General features: G+C 46.9%; 1 protein-coding gene across 1 annotated transcript in view; it reads right to left on the minus strand.

The window, feature by feature from the left end:
- The window catches only part of LOC126546083 (neprilysin-1-like), a 32176-nt gene extending 12954 nt beyond the window's left edge, over positions 1-19222 (minus strand). Inside the window, exon 1 of the mRNA XM_055062027.1 lies at positions 19211-19222. Coding sequence (XP_054918002.1) covers positions 19211-19222 — 12 coding nt within the window. The remainder of the gene's footprint in view (positions 1-19210) is intronic.
- Between the last annotated feature and the right edge of the window lie 1206 nt (positions 19223-20428).

Raw genomic sequence — 20428 nt, forward strand, 5'->3', positions numbered from 1 at the left:
GAGGCTCAGTGGCTATGGTGCTGCGTTGCTGAGCACATTGTACCGGATTCACTTCCCTGCCGCAGTGGTCGCAATCCGATGTGGGCGGAACGCAAAAAAGAAAAAGAAAAAGAAAACACTCGCGCTTTGGGTGCATGTTAACGAACTCCACGTGGTCGAAATTAATCCGGTGCACTCCAATACAGTGTCCCTCAAAACCGACTGTGTATTTTGGGAACGTTCTATACCCCCCCCCCCCTTAACCCCCTCTCAAATTTAATTTATTAAGTTGAAAGCAAATTTCACAAAACCAAATTTTGTGAGTCTCTCGATTTTAGGAAAAACATTCTCATCGTAAGCCAGTGAATTTGATAATAGCCACGGAATGAACAGTTTGATGCGCACAACTGCTCAGAGTGCAACAAACCTCAAACAGGTCACAAAGCCTTGTAGAGTGAATACGCAGGAAACACATCTCAGCAAGACTAAACTTCTAATGGCAGAAAGCGGAGCATGTTGGTATGGATTCACGATACGGAAAAGAAAGGCGTGGAAAACACGGTCAGAAGAACAAGGTCAGTACAAACGCTGATTATCAACTGAAAGGTATCACAGTAACGTAAGAGATGTAAAAGACAAAACCTATTAGCGCATGCTCAAAAAAAGGCAGTGCCAGCCCGTCACTCACGGATGCGCGAGGGCCACTGCGAAAGGTAACGATATATAACATTCCTCTTTATGGAAGGTAATCTAGGGTTTACTTAAGCACGTGCTAGCGCTATTAATGATATGCCACGCCTCGACCATAAGGCGCACTTCTTCGTTCTTATGTCTCGATGGAACTTTACTGTCCATTAATGTTGGAGTACCTTTGAAATCACAACAGAACAACGAAAGATTAGACGACGTTCCACCTGTAAACAATAGTTTATGTTCATTTATATTGTGATTATTGCAAGAGACTGTTAGCCCTGCATAAATGCGACCGCAGCTAAAAGCAACTTTATAATACGCCTATGCTGCATTCGTCAAACTTGTTAGTATGCTTTACATTACACCTGCCCAGTCCCTTTCTTTTCTCTCTTTTTTTCCCGTTCGACTGTCCTTTCTTACTCTGCACGGCGGCGCATATCTTGCTAAACTTATTGCCAGCTGTAAACGCAACGTTGACCACGAATTAAAAAAAAAATTAAATTCTGGGGCTTTACGTACACCACTGTCTGATTATGGGGCACGCCGTAATGGGGGACTCCGGAAATTTGGACAACCTGGGGTTCTTTAACGTGTACCTAAATCTAAGCACAAGGGTGTTTTCGCATTTCGCCCCCATGTTGATCCCGTATCGACTACCTACTTTACCAACTTCTATGTACCGCACGCCCAGGTTCCTCCTTCTGCCCAAGTAATACCAAGTAATTGTCTGCGTTTAATGCATTTTAGCTGCGTCGGTTTTATGTAGGACAATTTTATGTAGGTCAATGAGAGATTAATTGAGCATAAACGATCACTAATCGGTGGAGCACAGCCCAACCTTTCAATGCAGTGTCGCGATTGCAAATGTATTCCAAAATTTGCTGACAGTAGAGTTATGTCCATACATATAGAAAAAAATCACTGCCGATGCACTCCGTACAGATAGTTAACCAGCGAAGCTGAAACGTGCGGTCCCGGCGTTTATCACTGGGTTAATCCCGACGGTTCATTAAACGATGGCTTGGTAGGCTGCCGCATCCTCGGTACGCGCAGTTACTGCTTGCGATCGGCTGCACGAGCCTGTTCTTGTGCCCGGGCAGCAGCATCGGCACGGCGTAGACGAGCTTGTTGCCAGTTCTGCTCGCGGTGTTGCTGATCGAAAGCTGCCTGCTCCGCAGGAGTACATATGACGCGTGGCCTATCCGTTTCGGAGCCGGAGGGAAACTTCTGCGCGCCCGCTCGGCTGCGACGGAGAGCAACGACGTCACTACTGGCGCAACCAATCGCGCGTATCTCCTCTTTTTTTTTCTTTTTTCGCGCGTGGACATGGGGTAGTGCCGGATGACTTTTCGGTGTACATGCGACAGACGTGCGGACGGGCAAATAAGCTAGCTATGTACAGCTTCGCTGTAAAAAACATTTGCAACCAACCAGATGCTAAACCCCAATACCCCCTAAATCGGGCTTTCTTGATCAGCGGTCTCTCTTCATCGGCCGATAAGCGCTGCTCTTGCGGCACGCCCCCTTGTCGTGACTCTTGCTTACGTACTCAGTGCAAAGCGAGTGCTACCCTCAAGTCTGCTTTAAGGCCTTCACACCCACCACCCCTGCTTTTGTTCTTCCTCAGGCGCGCAACTCTGTGGCTGCTGCCAGGATCAATGATGCTCGCATACCGCTCAGGTTCGAAGCGTAGCCGCGGGGAGCAGTAGCTACCTCGCTCATGGTGGCGCTCAGCCGGGCCGCGTGGGTGTCTGTGGCCCGGAGACGTCCCTGTCGCGGTTCTGTCGGCGTGTGGGGACATCGATCGCAGCCTGGGGTTGTACCAGCCAGGGAAGGAACTGCTGTGCCATCGGTTCATGGACGGCCGCAGGGCATATTCTGCCAACCACGAGCGCTCCAGAGGCGTACGCAGCGCCGTGACTCAAAAAGGGCTCGAAACCCTGCCCATTCCTTGTTCTTGTTGTTATTCGTAGTGCTGGTGTTTCTCCCAAACAGTGGCAGTTACCCACTATGGCAAGGCAGACCATGAAGCGGGTGGCAGGAGCGATCGAAACATTAAAAACGATATAACAAACAAACAAACATAATACTCCTCGTTGACCCACGACAACGGTGAGCTCAAGAAAACAGCTAGATAGGCTCGCCCGCAAAAAAAGAAGTGACTGGACTCGAAGAAGAATGCTTCGCATTACAAGTTGTGCAGAAACCATCGAAGATGATTGTCAATGTAAACGAACGAACGAACGAACGAACGAAAGAGCGAGCGAGCGAGCGAGCGAACGAGGGAGCGAACGTTTTCCTTGCTGAGACCGACCATCGACCAACCACAAAAACGGGCGAAAGAGGAAAAAAATATTCGCTTTAAAACACACTACAATAAGAGTCGTATGAATAGCCAGTTATGTTTTCGCAGAAAAGAAAACTTACAGACATTAAAGCGATTTCGAGAACATTAGGATGTTCTGAGAATTAGCAAATTGAGATTTTCGTAATGTTAACACGGCAATAGTGCTGTGTAACGGAGAAAGATATAAATGCCAGTGTACGTTTTGTATCTGAAGCCAAGCATAGGGTACCCCGAAAGATAATGTAACAAGCGACCTTCAGAATGTCTCTTTCTATTGGCGCTCAATGCGAAAACGTTTTAAGTTACCTCTAAAATACCAAGTTGCGGATAGCAGAAGTGGCGGCAAATAGTACCAATAACCAGAAAAATATTATTTGCTGCAGGGCTGATATGCGCGCCAACTAACAAAGAACAACGAGTAATAAGTATAAACGAGAAGAAAGGGGGTTAACCGAGGGGCCCGATTTTTATTATATTAAACGTTATTTATTATTTTATTATGTTGTCCTTGGTGTCGGCGTTTGTTGGCTTCTGACGAGTAATAAGTATGATAGAAAAAGAAACAATACACTTTCAAATGTAATGCACATTCAAATTATAGGTTTCTGTCTCTAATATTCTTTATATACGGCTCACTTACAGTTTTTGTACACACCGCTCCAAGGATCAAATGCTATATGTCTAGTCGGATGAGCTGCTTCAACCGTCCTTGTCGTGTAGCCCTGTCGAACATTGAACCGATAAACAAGTAGAAAAAGTTCGCTCTTTGACAAGATAGGCGGGGGATCAGTTTTCCAACTGCTGAGACAAAAGAGGAGAAAAAAAAAGAACACTTGGCACGCCGAACATAGACAACAGGGTTTACCTTCATCAATCAACCCATCTGCTTTGTACAAATGAAGTGCGGTTCCTGGTGCACCTTTTCAAGCGAAGCTTGTATTGGCTCACAAGTTTCGGTGGCGATGTACAGTCACGCGAACAAAAAAAACCATTTGCTCCCAGACCAGAGCAGCTGCGGGAAAGCGCATACAATATACGGCGGTTTGATTGGTTGCGCGCTCACGCCACGCGCGCAACCAATCAGAGCCGTTTCGCTTCCGCCGGGGAGGGAAAGGGCAGAAAAAGGTATCGCGCGCGCTGCGCCGATTTCGTTTCCGTTCAGTTCAGTCTCGGAATACGGATGGGACGGGCACGCGTTGTGCGTTCCCCCGAGGAACTGGCAGCCTTCGACGAGCGGCGGCTAGAACTCGCCCGTGAAAGGGCTCGCCGTCGGCGTGCCGATCCCGCCGTTAAGAGCTAAATATAGTCTGGCGTAGCATGAGCGCGCGCGCACGTTACGTCACGTTGACGAGAACAACAGCATCTATAGTCCGACCGATGGTTCGATGCACTGGCGCAGCCAACGCGCTCCGACGCGCCCGGCGTGGAGCGACGCTCGCCCGCGCGCCGATAACGTCAGACTATAAACGCGCTTTTAAGTAGGACGCCCGAGCCCAGGCAATGCGACAGCACCGAAAAGAAGATCCTGAGCTGAGGGAGCGGGAGGCGTAATCAATCTGGCGCCGTTACCTGTGGGTTACTTAACCGTGACGAAGGTCAGGTGCACGCAGGACAAGCTTCGCTTACCCCCACTTTCCGGTAGGGAAAGGGTTGATATTTTTTTTCTTTTTTTTTGCACTATAAGAACTCATTTTATCATTACTGGGTAAGTAAATATTTTGTTTTTCTACTCCGACTACTTACCCGTCTGTTACTCGATCGGCGAAGGTGGTGTCCCGTCCGCGCGTCCGTCCGTCCATACTTATCACCTATATGAGCCTCGTATGTGCCATGCGTTGAGGACACAGAAACAACCCGCGAGTCGACGAAGAAGCACACATCATATCCATAGCATGATCACATCCAAGCATGATCATATCCACCAAGTTGTTGGGTGCAACGGCAATATCCTTCCGGTGTTGTGCCTTCACGCACAAGAACAAGAGCCGCACGTGAGTGGCTTAGTGTGCAACGTTTACTTTTTTTCTTTTCTTTTTTTTTTTTGTAAAAATGCACATTGGTGAGACTGGTGCTCGCTTTAATGAGAGCTCACGCCAGAACAATTCAAAAGGCATGTCTTCACACATCTTTCGGGCATGCTGTCGTTCATGCGGCTACGAGCCTTTCTTTGAAGGAGCAAAACTCAATCAGGTACAGGGATCAAGAGGCACACGAAATCATCGAGGATATTTACAAGAGAAAAAAAAATCACGACTTACCCGCAACGGCGACCGCGGCTTTGTGCTCCTGAGCACGAGGTCGCAGGTTCAGTTCCCAGCCACGGCGCCCGCTTTTCGCTGAGGATGAAATGCAAAAAACGCTCGTGTACGTAGGCTTAGGTGCACTTAAAGAACCCCAGGAGGTCAAAATTCGGAGTCCTCGCCTACGGCGCCCGTCATAAACATCTGTGCCCAGTTTCGGAACCTTAAACACCACAATTTAATTTAACTAAAAATCATGACATGCATTTTGGTTCCTTCTATCCCACCGCTTGCCTGCGACATTGATCGCCGTAAGGGGTGCGCTCGTAGGTGGGGCTTTCTTTTTTGCTTCAGTCAATCAGTAGTTAGTTTAGCGCATTGCCCTGCGTATACCTCGTTTCCCGTGTGTCGCCGTCGCTCATTTGCGCTGCCATCATAATGAAAACTTTCCTTTTGTCCAAACGGACAATTCGAAACCCACCTTTTCGTAGAAATGCACCTTTCGCGGCGAAGAATTCAAGTGTGGTTTGACAAAACGTTAAGTACGCCAAGAACGGTGTACCTGGGCGTTCAATATAGGGAAGTGTACTTTTCTCACTGCTCTATTGTACCACTATGACCAGTGTAACATATGCACGGACGACAGACACATGTTCCTGTCCGGTTGCAGAACTCATGAGGTTACCTAGAGAACAAGCACAAATAGCTCTGCGTTCCCTTACTATTGACGTCCTTCAACTATGTGTACTTTCCGTGTACACTTCTCAGTATCTGTGTATACACTTGTTTCCGTAACTGTATTTGGAAACAACACCAACCATATTTGTACGCTCCATTCAGAGGCACTTTGTGCCTCCGTAATGTCATTCTTCATAAAGCCCCTCACTTAGGCGAAGCGTCATAGTGTAAATCTTTCAGCTGTACGGCGAGGCGGGCTAGTTTGTTGAGTAGTTTAAATCACGGCTTCGATCCCGGCCGTGGCGACCGCATTCCGGTGGGGGCGCGATGCAAAAACATACGTGTACTGTGCACTGAGTGCACGTTACAAAAACCCGGGTGATCAAAATTAATCCGGAGCCCCCCACAATACGGCGTGCCTCATAATCAGATCGTGGTTTTGGCACTAGAACCGCAAAACTGAATTTTTTTTTTACTTTAGAGCACTACATTAGACAGGAACACAGATACAGCCAAGGGACATTCACACACGCACTCTTGCATACACACGAACACGCGCTCGCACGCTAACCACTGTTAAGCATTAACAAACTGCAAGTGTTACAGATAAAAAAAAAAGAACTAGTTCTTTTTGTGCAGCTTGACTCAAGGTTAATTTGCGCCTACCGTCCCCTCATAATGTGATATTGTCACGTCGTCTTGATGGTGAAGAATAAAACTGCCAAAACTCTACTTAAGAATTGAACTCCTTATTTGAGCGAACTTGTGCCCAAGCAAATCAAACACACAAAGCACAACGAAAGCGACGAGTCGTCGGTAGTTGGAATGTACGAGTCAAGGGCGCTGACTATTTATAGATGACTCATCATACATCTCGGCGTAATCGCTGGCATGACGTACACTCCAGAATGTACAGTGCCGTCCGCTGTTGTGTAGAGCGCGCGAACGGCCGGCTGGATGGATGGATGTTATGAGCGTCCCCTTTGGAATGGGGCGGTGGATTGCGCCACCGAGCTCTTGCTATTATACTTCCCAATGTCCTACCTATAGGTTAAAGAAGAAAAGAAAAAGAAAGAGAACACGACGAATTCCCATAACCAAATTTTCTGACCCCCTATTGTGAACTTTTTTTTTTTTGTACATCTCCATTTTTTTGTCGTTTCCCTACTTTTCTTCCACCAATTTTCCAATCGCCTCTTACTAACCTATATTGCGGACATGTTTACTTTCCCCCTGCTCTCGCTGAACCCTTAAGGGCTTCAAGGAGTCCAGTGGTGCCTAAATCGACCGCTGGGCAGATATCTTCACATTCTAATACAACATGCTCCATCGTTTCCCTAAGTTTGACCGCAGCAAGCACATGCTTCTTTCTTCTTATATATCGCTTTATAGGTGCGTGTTCTAAGGCATCCTGATCTCGCTTCGGAAAGTAATGAGCTTCCCTTTGAGTTATCATAAATTGTTTCTTTCCTGATTTCGTTTTTTCCTCTTGAGTAGCTACTCATGGCAGGTTTCTTTTCCATTGCCGCCACCCATGAGATTATTTCAACCTCTCTGACTTTCCGCTTGACGTTCTTTGTTGCAGTGTTGCTCACCCTACAGGCCGCGTACTTGCTGGTAAGCTTCCTATAAGAACTATTCCTTATAGTTCTTTTCCTCCACTGTGAATCAATGTTCTTTCGGTACAAATACCTCAACACTCTCCCAGCCCATTCGCGTTCTTCAATATTCCTCAGTTTTTCTTCATAATCAATTTAACTGTGAGCTTCCCTCGCTTCAAAACTTATTCAGTCCATATTACCCTGCACAGCTTCATTTGTAGTCTTCCGGTGAGCGCCGAATGCGAGGCGTCCCACAGACCTTCGGTTGCCATCGAGTCCTGATTGTACCCCTGATTTCAAGCAAACAACAGCATTTCCAAAAGTAAGTCCTGGAACCATTACACCTTTCCACATACCCCGGAGCACCTGGTACATATTGTATCCCCATAGCGCTCTGTGCTTCATTATGGCTGCATTTCGCTTCCCCTTCACTGTTATTGGTTTTTCCTGTGTTTTCATATATATATATATATATATATATATATATATATATATATATATATATATATATATATATATATATATATATATATATATATATATATATTCCTTCGTTTTTCCATATACCAAGGTATTTATATTCTCTTACCCGAGGTATTTCCTGGCCCTGTATTGCCACTGTTTGTTCACTGTTTTCAGTGAATACCATAACGCCTGATTTTCTAACGCTACATTTCAAACCTAGATTCTTACAAAGCAAAATGCCGCGGCGGACGAACGACCTTGAGCCGCCGTTGCCTAGCAACGCCGCAGCCGCGCTCCAACAGATGGCGCCGCCGTCGACGCCGCTGTAAAGCCCCTCAATCTTTCAAAAGTAGCGCCATTCTTAGATCTTTCCGCCACCCCGCTCACCCTGGCGCGTCCTCCTCCACGCCTCCTGTCGCCCCAGCCTCCTCCGCTCCCCCGTTGGCCAATCTGTGTCACGTGGAAGCGGGCGCCGCGCTTTTGTATATTTTTTTCTTTCCAGCGCGCGCCGACCTCCATTGTTGGGCCTGCGCGACGAAAGTACGGCAGGCGGACTGACGGAGTGCGTTAGCGTAATAGAATGTGCAGGGACGAGAACTTAATTGCGATGCCATGCTGCTGCACCTTCGGTTGCCGCAACAGACACAGCGAGGGCAAAAAGCTTTTTGCTTTGCCGTCCGGCGGGCGCAACGCAAAAAGAAGTGTGGATTCGCAGGATCGGGCGGGCTGACTTCGAGGAAGTGGCAAAGAGCGCACGGCTTAGTGAAGTAAGGGCCACGGCTACTCACAACCTCTTATTTTGAGCCTAGTTCACGCCTTCCGCTTCGAAAAAGTGGGTGTTCATGCTCTGCGTGGTTTTTAGCGCGTTGTTTGACTTTTTTCGAATGTGCTCTCTTTGTTTCATGTAGTATCGTCTTGCGGTGAAATGCACGCATCTGCAGCTGGCCTGTGACATAAAAGCGACTTTATTCAGGGTGTGTTTTGAGCTCCACCAGAAGTTAGCACATTCTCAACGCTATTGCAAGGCTCACTATTACTTACGATGCAGTCTTTTAGCTTCGAATGTACGCCCTCATGTATTGATTTGGTTTGTGGTGATTAATGTTTTTAACGTTCCGAAGCGACTAAAGCTAGGATGGAGGTCGTAGTGGATGGCTCCGGATAACTTTATCTAGCTCGCCTGGGGATGTTTAACGTGCACTTTGATAGTAGAGTCGTACGTGGGCCGGTAAATTCCTCGTTGGCGTTTCATAATACTCGTGCGCTAGTGCTGCTTTAGAAGTTGGCGCCTCGGCGCGATTGTATTTCTTCAATAAATTTTATTTACCACTGTAACAACTTGTCATTATTTCGTGTTATTGACGGCGCCGTCAGGGCACCAAAGCGGCAACGGCAACACCAAAGCTAGAACCAGCGCTAGATGGGGCTCGCCGAAGCCTGTGCATGCCACGGGGGTATAAGATCGCGGACAGCCAATTTTGTATGCGAACACTCCCTGCGACGTCTGCATTAATGTAATGTTACGTGCTCTTCAGAGGCTTCCGTTAGCCATTACATGTGCCCTCCTGGAGCAGTACTTGTAGAAAAAAAAAAACAAGATATCGTCACGATTACCAAAGCACCCCGCAATGAAAAAACGGCCCTGTTGCCAGGCATTGCTGACCGCACACAGCCGGAATCTCTCACGCGCCGACCGAACAAAAGTGTCCTGCAGGTACGTGAATGAACCTACGAAACCACGTACGCATACTTTCACGCTGTCAACACCTGAAACATTGGTAATTACGCGCGTGTTTGAGTACACCGCGTGCTTGCGTCGTGTTTCAGCAACACGAACTCTCAACGTCGCGCGCTTTACGCCTTAAATACGCCTTGAATAATGGTCATTTTCTCTATTTCCTCCGCAATTCTAACACGAAATTCTAAAGGCCAGTTACCGACTGACGAAGAAAGATCTCGATTGAAAAAACTGCTCCGCAGGGCTCGAACGAACTTTTCTGCGGATTTCCTCCCGTAGCGTGTTAGCCGTCGTCTGCTACGGCAGGCCCACCACCGGCGGCGCCACCGTCGAGGTCGCGCCGTGCGGAGGAGGAGGGAAGCGAATGGCGCTACTTTGGGAGATTGAGGGGCTTTACGCCGCTGCCGTCGCCGCTCGCTCCACCAGATGTGCTCCGCTGGGGTAGAGGGAGAGGAGGCGTCGCCTCGCGGGGGGTATACATATATGCGCTTTGCCTCAGTGTATTTAGTCGTTATGGAGAGCGCGAAAGAGACGCAACAACGACAGAACGAAGCGAGGAAGAGACAACGCGCTCAAGAGACGCCAGAAGAACGCGCCGCACGACTCGAGAAGCGTCGTAACAAAGATGCGGCTAGAAGAAGTCGTGCCACGTCCCGGAGTGACTCTTCAACTGCGGAAGAGACCGCCTTGAGTTCTCGAGAGCGTCGTAATGAGACGCTGCGTAGACGTTACCTAGTCGTACCTGAACAGTGTGACGTTAATTAGGCACTTGTTACCTGAACAGTATGTCTTGTCGTGTCTATACAATAGAGCTAAACCAAACGCTTAACCACAAGCTAACACCACAAGCGCAGCCATGCAGCTCTTGCTTTCGCAATTCAACTAGGATTAACCAGAGCTAAACCACAAGCAATTTTTAGTTTTTGAAATGCTTTGTCTTGCGGTGTTTAAAGGCAGAAAAGACGCTCACTTGCAACTAAGTTTATTTTGAGAAACAGGAGCGTTTTTGTGCATGCGCTGACATCGAATATTTTGAACAAAAATTTAAATTTAATAAGATCGCCTGACACACGAGCAGATGTCCCTAGATAAAAACGAAAAAGGGTCACAGCAACATCGGTACGTGCAAATGGCTTAAAAAAAACCATTCCAAAAAAAAAAAAACGCTTCAGAGGGAGGGGGAAGAGGGGCGCATAGAAACATTAGCCAAGAGCGAGGAACGTTAATCCTTTGTCTATGGCAGGTTGTATGTCGAGCGAGTTCCTGAACAACACTTTGCAATATAGTGAGCGCACGGTTTAACTCATGAACTCGGGACTTCAAAGAAGTAAGACGAAATGCTAACGCATTCCTCTCGCATTTACCGCTAACTCGCCACTGAATTTTTTTCAATAAACATTTTATTGCGAGTTAAGGCGCCTGTCCCGTGGCTGTCTGTATGCTCCTGCCTATTTCCATTATATGCGTAATACTCTTGGTGAATAAATGTTTGTTGTCGTTTTTTTTTTTTTCAATTTGGCCACTCAAAGGAATTCCAAAACGCTGGACGGCGGTAGCTGGCATGACGGCAATAATTAATCTAGTGACACAGACAAAGCATATCGCAACAAATAAATGTCTCACACGCCGCCAAGCCTGTAGATCTAATTCTGGTATTAAAGGGATACTAAAGGTTACTATGAAGTCAAGTTAAAGAGATAAAGCAATGCTCCAGAACGTCTAGGGCGCCAATACAAACGCGAACAGAGCTTTAGTAACCGAGAAATTGAGGTAAGTGCATGACACGATTTGAGATCCCCCAGCGACATTCCGGTACTAGTCCGGTGACGAAGGCACTCCTCATCATAATTTATGTCACTAGTACTCAACTACTCGCATTAAAAAGATCATTTCATTAGGTTATAAGACGGAAGAAAATGCTACTTGTCTACTTGTATTCGATTCTAAGAAAAAATAACATTTTGACGTTACCCTACAGAAGTATGGGTGGTCGAAAGGTTTCGTTTTCGCTCGTCTCTGTGCGCTCGACTATGCGCCGCGCGCGCTTTGGAGTTTCAGTTGTTTCGTTATCGCGTCGTACTGCGCTGGTTCTGCTGGCTCGCGAAACCTGCATTTGGAACAAGCAGCGAGAACGCCATGTCCACGTGATGTCGTGGGATGCGCGAACGTTCCACGGAACTTGGCCAAGGGCAGTTGCAGCGGCGAATCCAACGCTACGTATCACTGTGTGCCAACGAGTGAACCTCTCCGTTCGAAGTGGTTAAGTGCCGTACCTCTGCCGCAGCGCGCTGGCAAAGAGCCGCAAAATAGTGTGCTCGCTGCACTTTCGTACAGAGGATTACGAGTTCAACGCCGACTTACTGAAGTCGTGTGTAGTGCCTTTCAAAGCAATGCTTTCCCGTACCGCTGTTCCGCCGGTCTTACCTGCATTCTCCGAAGCACAAGAAGAACTGCAGGTCGAAGACGGGACCGTGAGTGCGGTTGTTGGTTTTCACGAAGGAAAAGCTACAAATGTACGAATATGTACAGCCATGACATACAGTTGCCCTCGTAGTAGTAAGCAATGACGCCGGCAGTGCGAGCCCTCAGCAGCAGGTCACGTTCATCAGTGCTTAAATCGCTGAAGTCGAGCCCAGCATCGCGAGCCAATGTGTCGTTGTCAGGGTCGTTCATTGCAACGAGCGTCAAAGTTGTCGTCATAAAATAAAGAACCAGCTTATCGTCGTGCGCTTTCCTTTCCGCTAGCCACCATAGTTCCGCTTTCGCGCTGCTGTCGGCTCTGTCTTGGCTCTGTTTCTGGCCGCGCGTTTGCCTTTTGCGCAGAAAAGCCGTAGCGCCGTCTGCGGGCGCCGTTTTACTCACCGACAGCGTAACGGGGGTAACGTCACTATGAGACCACGACGTCACCACTCCTCGATCGGAGGAGTGAACTGCGCTAGAGGTACGCGGACGCTTCAGGACGCTTTTTCTCTTAAAATAAGTCTCTTCTTCGCATGAAACAAGCGTTTCGAGGTTTTTGGGATGGGATTTCAACAGTCCACATTAACCTTTAGTGTCCCTTTAAGAGGAAGCTTTAGCTCGGATGCTCCTATCTAAATACATGTAAAAGGAGAATTCGTTTTTCTCGGCCACCACTGCACCAAATTTGACGAGGTTTGTTGCATTTAAAAGAAAACTTTAAGATCTAGTGACTGTTGGTTTCGAATTTTTTATTTTGGTAGTCAATCTTTTAATAAAAATTGTCAAAAATCGCAAATTTTCAGGAAATGAAACTATCAAGTTTAAAACTCTGGTAACTCGGCAATGAAAAATTATATCACAATTCTGTGAATTGCATCTAATAGTACTTCTAAAGCGGACAAAATTGATATGTTATACATAAATTCTAAAAAATTTTGTAATATGGAAATCAAGCTTTTGCAGAACCTTTGTACACAACGTAACAAATTCAGGTAAAATATAAAATGACATATCAAATATGTCCGCTTTCAGTGGCCTAGTGGATACCGTTTACAGAACGGTGATATCTGTTCTTGATGCAGAGCTATTGTTTTGTAAACTTCGTGCTTCCATGTTTTCAAACTTTCTAATATTTGAAAATCACTTTAACAAAATGTAGGCCCTAAATCAAGATTCCGCTTCCAACAGTCACTAGAATTTAACTTTCTCTCTCAAATGCAACAAATTTCATTAAAATCTGTCCAGGGGTTACATCAGAAAAACGTTTTTGTGTTTTACATGCATTTGAACAGGCCGCATCGGAGTTGAGGCCCGAGCTAAAGCTTCCTCTTAAGGAGCACCTTCATTTTCTGGGCACTTCTTCCGAATAAGACATGATGATGATGATAAACATGACACCTGCACTAAGCGCTCCGGTGAGGGGCATAGAGTTTCTCACTATATAGTGAGAAACTCTATGGTGAGTGAGAAACTCTATGGTGAGTGGCTTAAGCACACGTAACAGATATATCGCAGTAGTATCATACAGAGGTGATGCTGATGATGATCTTCACACTATGGCCCATACCCACAACGGGATTTGCCAAGAAGCGGGCGGTGCAGAAGGAAGAAGAAGAACAAAAAGGGTAATCCAATTTCTCATTCTGGCGTCCAAGAAAGTTCATTGCGACGGTAGTCGCTGAAGAAACTATATCAATTAGATCATCACCATAGCTTCTTTAAAAGTGCTACAGTGGAACTGTCGTTCCCTGTTTTCTGCTTCAACAGACTTACATTGCTTAACAACTCAGCTTAATCCTGACGTCATAATCTTACAAGAAACCTGGCTTACTCCTGAGAAAAATTTTCTATTTAAAGATTTTCGATCTTTTCGATTAGATCGCCTTTCACAAGGAGGTGGCTTAATGATTTTGTTGTCATCTCAATTCTGTCATAAGGCGAAAATAGCTTTCAAGTTAATGTCTCCGGAATGTGAAATTTTGGCAGTGCACCTTAGCATCCCAGGCTACCGTACATTTTCAATTATAAATGCTTATTTCCCTACGGGCGTACACAGTACATACCAATTGGATAGTGCGCTTGCCAGCTGCAAAAATGAAGTCATTCTTACTGGTGACTTCAACTCGCATCACGTGTCTTGGGGTTACAAAACAGATTCAGGCGGGACACGTCTGTGGAACTGGACCATAGATAAAAACCTTACATGCCTTAATACCAGTGGACCTACATTTGTCCGCGGACAATCTCGCTCAGTGTTAGATTTGACGTTTTCTAGCACAAGTGTCACTGTGACATCTTGGACAACGATTGATTTCTGTACAAACAGTGATCATCTCCCGGTATACTTTGAAATTGCATGCCCTTTAACATCAGTTGAACGACAAGGCAGAATATTTGTGAATTGTAAAAAATTTAAAGACTGCTTGCGGTCCACCATTGCGTCACTAAGTAATAGTAATGACGAAGCCATTGGCTTGAATATTTGTTCAGCATTACAGACGTCCCGACAAAAGTCTGAATTTGTAATTCAGACAGCTAAGCGTTTCTCATCTAGTCCCTGGTGGAACAGCGAGTGCACACGAGTTTATAGAAGAAGGAAAGCTGCTTGGAAAAAACTTCTACATAATCAGAGCCCACAAAATTGGAAAGATTATCAATTTATTTCGGCAACCTTCAAACGTACTATTAAACATGCAAAAGATGAGTACGATAAAAACCATTTTGATTATCTATCTAAATCCAAAAACAAACGTGCTTTATTTAATTACCTTCGTTTTAGAAACAAACTCTCAATGAGCATTAATGTAGACTCAATCGTCTATACCTCACAGGAAATGCAGGAGTCCTTAGAACTACTGGCTAAAGGACTGGAGAGTCGGTTCGCAACGCGCCTCCAGACTCCTGCTTTTTCTCCTGCATTCTCGGGCTACAAGGAAATATCCTATTCGGAAGTAGCAAAGGTCATGTTACAGTTGCCAACTACAGCGCCTGGCCCGGACGGCATAACAAATGCAATGTTAAAGATTTTCTTTCAAGAAGCTCCACGTGAGCTTCTGAAGTTGCTAAACTACTCTGTTGGTAACGCATGGATTCCACAAGATTGGAAGATCGCCAAAATTATTCCGTTACTTAAAAAACAAGGGACAGGCTATACTATCGACAACATCAGACCAATTGCGTTGACATCAAACATAGTGAAACTTATTGAAAGAGTGCTTCTCGGACATATATTAGAGTTTATTGACGACAATCGATTGTTGAGTCCGTGTCAAATTGGATTTCGATCTGGCTATTCAATATGGCACGCGCATGTAGACCTTGAAAGTCGCATTAACATCGCCAGACAGAAAAAACAATATGCGGCTCTAGTTACCTTAGATATATGTAAAGCCTATGACAGCATTGAACATACAATTTTAACGAATCGGTTACAGAGTCATTGCTTTCCAGGCTATATTGTAGCATGGGTGCATGAATTTTTAAAAGACAGGGAGTTCTATTGTTTTCGAAGCGGCTATTCTTCCAGTAAATATAAGCAAACAAGAGGTGTGCCTCAGGGATCGGTACTTTCACCAGTATTATTTAATATTTTACTGAGCAGAATCCCCGTTCATCCAGCTGTCAGTACATACGTTTATGCTGATGACATTGCCTTTTTTGGTATGGCTAGCGACATATACTCTCTTTACGAAATACTGCAGTCGTATCTAAGGGAACTGGAAAGCTGGCTGGATAGCTTACACTTAAACCTGAATGCTAATAAGTGTGCTATCCTTGTGTTTCCCGTTAAAGACCCAGTATACATATCGCTTAACTATCATCTCGAAGATATCCCACAAGTAGAGTCACTAAAATACCTTGGAGTTATTTACAACGGAATTCTTAACTGGCGGCCGCATATTGAATATATTGCGACAAAAGGAGCTCGTTCAATGGGCATTTTGCGCAAGTTGAGCAACCGGAGAACAGGTATGCGAAGAAAATCCCTCTTGATGGTATATAAGATGTATGTTCGTCCGGTGTTAGAATTTGGATGCGTTTTATTCTCCGGTGATCCAGCATACAAGCTTCGGCCGCTAGTTTTGTTGGAACGAGAGGCGCTACGTCTGTGCTTAGGCCTCCCAAAATACGTTTCGAATGCCGTATTATACCTGGAGGCAAGAATCCCACCCATAATATGCCGATTTCGCCTTCTGACAGTTCAGACTTTCCTAAGGCTATATGAATCCCCATTAAACCGCCTTCAAATTATTTTCCTCTCTGATCCAGAATTATTTTTTCCCATTCATTGGCCCAGGTTTCATAGACCACAGATTATATTTGTGCAAACATTACTTGAACCACTAAATGTGCAAATTCGCGAGGTGCTTCATGATAATACGCATTCAAATTACCCAGAGATCACGTTCGATGACATTTTCCCAAACCACGCGAAACTACTCCCTTACGGCATCTTAAACGCCATGTTGCAAGACCACCTAAGCAGCCTAGAAACAAACGTTATCATTGCAACAGATGCCTCACAGTGCCAGGAAAAAGCTGGCGTTGGAATATTTTGTCCTGCACTCGACTGGTCTTTTTCTTTAAGGTTGCCTGATTTTGTGCCTATTTTTCTGGCCGAGTTGTTAGCAGTAATCCTAGCTTTACGTAAATTAGACCCAATTATTACAACGGCTGCCATTCTGACCGATTCCCTTTCAGTATGCTCTTGCCTTACCGCTACTAATGAGTCACCCATGCTAAAACTATTCCACTTACTAGTTCCAGCCCATGTGCAATGTGTTCATTTGATTTGGGTGCCAGGGCATAAAGGTTTGTTTTTTAATGAAACTGCTGATTCACTGGCAAATGCATCACTATCCGGCCCTGTTCTTCCTATTCTACCAGTGACAGCACAGATCACGGCGGCAAGATTTCGGATGCGATCAATAAGATTAGCCTTATCAAACCCACATTTGACTGCTTCTCCAGAGTATAAGCACCTGGCATTTCCCTGGCATAGCGAATCCTGTGACACAAAGATGCTTGAGGTCTGCCTCACCAAATTACGCTGCCGCGTACCCTCGCTGAATTTCTATTTACACAGGTCGGGTTTGGTTCCCTCCCCCCTCTGCTCTTTTTGTAATGAGGAAGAGTCGATACACCACTTTCTTCTATCTTGTCATACTGCGGTTAGAAAAAGATGGTTGGAAATACCTTTTCGAAGAATTGGCCTGGACTTGACAGAACCTTCAATTCTTTCGTTCGGAGCGTCCACTTTGGGATTCAGCCACAGGGATGCATGCTTCGCTGTCCGAACATTTCTTACGGAATCTAAACGAATGCCCTGCTAAATTCCTTTCTTTTTGTTTTTACTTTTAAATTAATTATTACTCATTCAATATAACCTTCCTGATTTTATTTAGCAGGTAATTAAGCGCTATTCAATGCTATTTCAATAGCTATTAGGAAATTTATGCTCCATAATAATTTTGAATAATCCACCCATTTCTTGGCCAATCCCCCAACGTGGGTAGGAGCCACACGCATCGCAGGCTACAACAACAACAACAATTCGGCTCCATCGATTTATGAGTGTTCCCGCAGTTTTTTTTAGTCCTACACCCGAAAGCGGCATATCATCTGAAAGGTCAAGTCATCACGAACCCAGGGATACCAACTTTTCGGGTGAGCGTGAACTTTGCGAGTTTTTACGGCACGAAAATCGCACGAGTCCCGTGTGAGCGCGGCCAGGCCTAACGACGGTTGGGCCTGGCGCATCCTTCGTTGGACTCGGGGATTGAACGAAACACCACCGAGATGGAGATAGACGAGGCAGGAACTGGGGAGACCCCGGACAACGGACCCAACGACGCAAAACGCGTTTCCGTGGGAGAAGACGCTGAAGGCGTTGCGGACGGTTGGATCGAAGTTACACACAGAAGAAGGCACCGCACGAACGCTACCCAGATGGCGGGAAAGGACGACACCCGCTCGCGAAGCCCGATGCCCCGAGGCGGCCGAAGCATAGTGAACAAAGTTCTACGAGCAAGTAGGATGCCCAGACTACCCAGGGATGATTTCAGGATAATTGTTCGACCGAAAGACGGTCTGAATATAAGGAACACGTGCGCAACGAGTCTCGACGAGGCGATACGCAAAGAAGCGGTAGTGGGCGACGACGAGATGATCACGATCTGTCCCAATCCCATGCAAAACATCCTGGTGATACGAAAACTGCGACGAAAATCGCTAAGATCAAGGTTTTGACGGTCAACGGAAAGAGGCACGAGACCAACGCGTACGTTTCGGCGCCCGAGCAAATGGCAAAAGGGATTATCCGCAACATTCCCCTGAAGTACACGCAAGACCAGCTTATGCATGCTCTGGTGAACTCGAGAAACCCCTCTTTAACATACGCCAAGCGGCTCTGCGGTACGACCACCGTGATATTGCTGTATGAGGGAAACAGAGTCCCCACATGGGCTTACTTCAATAGCGTCATGATAAGAGTATCATTGTATCGGAAACAGATTGACTTTTGCAAAGAGTGCGGCAGGCTCGGCCATCGACCCGACGTATGCCCTATACCGGAGATCAAACTATGCCCGGCCTGCGGATCGAAGAACCCGAGCATCGAACACGAGTGCACGCCCAAGTGCCGGATCTGCGGCGAGGCGCACCCCACGGCCGACCGAATGTGCAAGGCAAAATATAAGTTGCCACACATAGTGAAGGAGAGAAGGTGGTGGGCAAGAAGCAGAGAAGAAAGGGAACACACACTGGAAGAAGGAAAGACCCCTCAGCGGACCCTATCACCATCGGGGTACAGTATGGCGCAGGGAAAAGGCCAAAGTTGCTCGAGATCCGGATCCCTCTCGCCGATAAGAAGACGTAGCCGAAGTCGTAACAGACCTAAGAACAGAAGTCGAAGCCAGAGTCGGAGTGGAAGCCGCAACCGAAACCGCCCCATGCCAGACGGCGTGCGGGCCACACATGGCGAGATACAGACAGGGTCGCGCAAGGTCACCTGGTCCGACATAGTCGCGGAAAGAAATGGATACTCTGTAAAGAGCACCCCCCTTTCTGGCAGCACGAAGGAAGCCCCCGACTCCCTCCTGGCGTCGAGGATGGAGAAAATGGAGCGAGAGAATAAGGAACTTCGAGAATAGCTGGGCAGGGCCAGAAAGCAGAACGAACAATCCGCAAGGAAAATCGACGAGCTACAACAGACGCTCAACGAAATCTTGAAGGGCATGAGAGAATCCCCTCATGAGAGGATCCCCTCCTTCACCTCCCGCGAGGCCGCCGAGCCAGGCGATGCGACCGCGACAGGAGGCGAAGTAGGCCAGATGGACATGTGTTGTGGCGAAGAAGAAGCGCCAGCGGCGGCGGGCTCCAAGCGCAAGGGCACAAGCGATACGCCACCTACGGAAGACGCTTTGGACCACGCACAAGCACTGAAGAGACCCAGGTCAAGAGCCAGAAAGATAGACGCGATCGAAGAGATGGTGAATTAACTGACGGACAAGACGGAGCGAATGTTTGACATACTCCTGACAAGGCTGAACGAATCCGAGGCGGGACGGAATGCGCAGTACGCAGCGGTCAACACCTAACTCGCGGCCATGAATAAGCGAATCGAAGATTTGGAACACGGGACGATGCATCTGCACCAACAGCAACATCACCACCACCTGCCTGGAAGGGCCGGGGTACCATCGTCACAAGTGGTAAACGCACCGGCCATCCTCGCCAGCGACAACAACGCCAACACCACTCGCACCGGGGCAGGAGGGACGCACGGACAGTTGTGTCCCCCCAACACCTCTGCATAACAATCATGGCTGTGTCCCGCAAGTCCGACAATAGACGCATAGTCTGGCAGTGGAATTGCAGGGGCTTTAAAAACAAGAAAGCAACGATGGTACAATACATGAAAACGCTTGCCAATAACAAAATTCCTGTCGTGATTGCCTTGCAAGAACCTTTCGACCGGGCCCAGCTTCCGGGTTATGTGACGTGCGGTCCCCCCTACGAATCCATGGGGAGGGACGTCAGGGTGCGCCCTGGTTAAGCGCGGGACGGCCTTCATCGAACACGAACTCGTGCTCCACGAAGAGTCGGACATAGACCATGTACTGATCGAAGTCGTGCCGAGTATTGGAAGTAGGAAAACCGGCCTTTTCGTGCTCAACGTACATAGCTCCCCCTCGCAAAGATACCGCACTCACACTTTCGACGCCCT

This window comes from Dermacentor andersoni, chromosome 1, assembly GCF_023375885.2.
Source record: "Dermacentor andersoni chromosome 1, qqDerAnde1_hic_scaffold, whole genome shotgun sequence".
In the NCBI taxonomy this organism is placed as follows: domain Eukaryota; kingdom Metazoa; phylum Arthropoda; class Arachnida; order Ixodida; family Ixodidae; genus Dermacentor; species Dermacentor andersoni.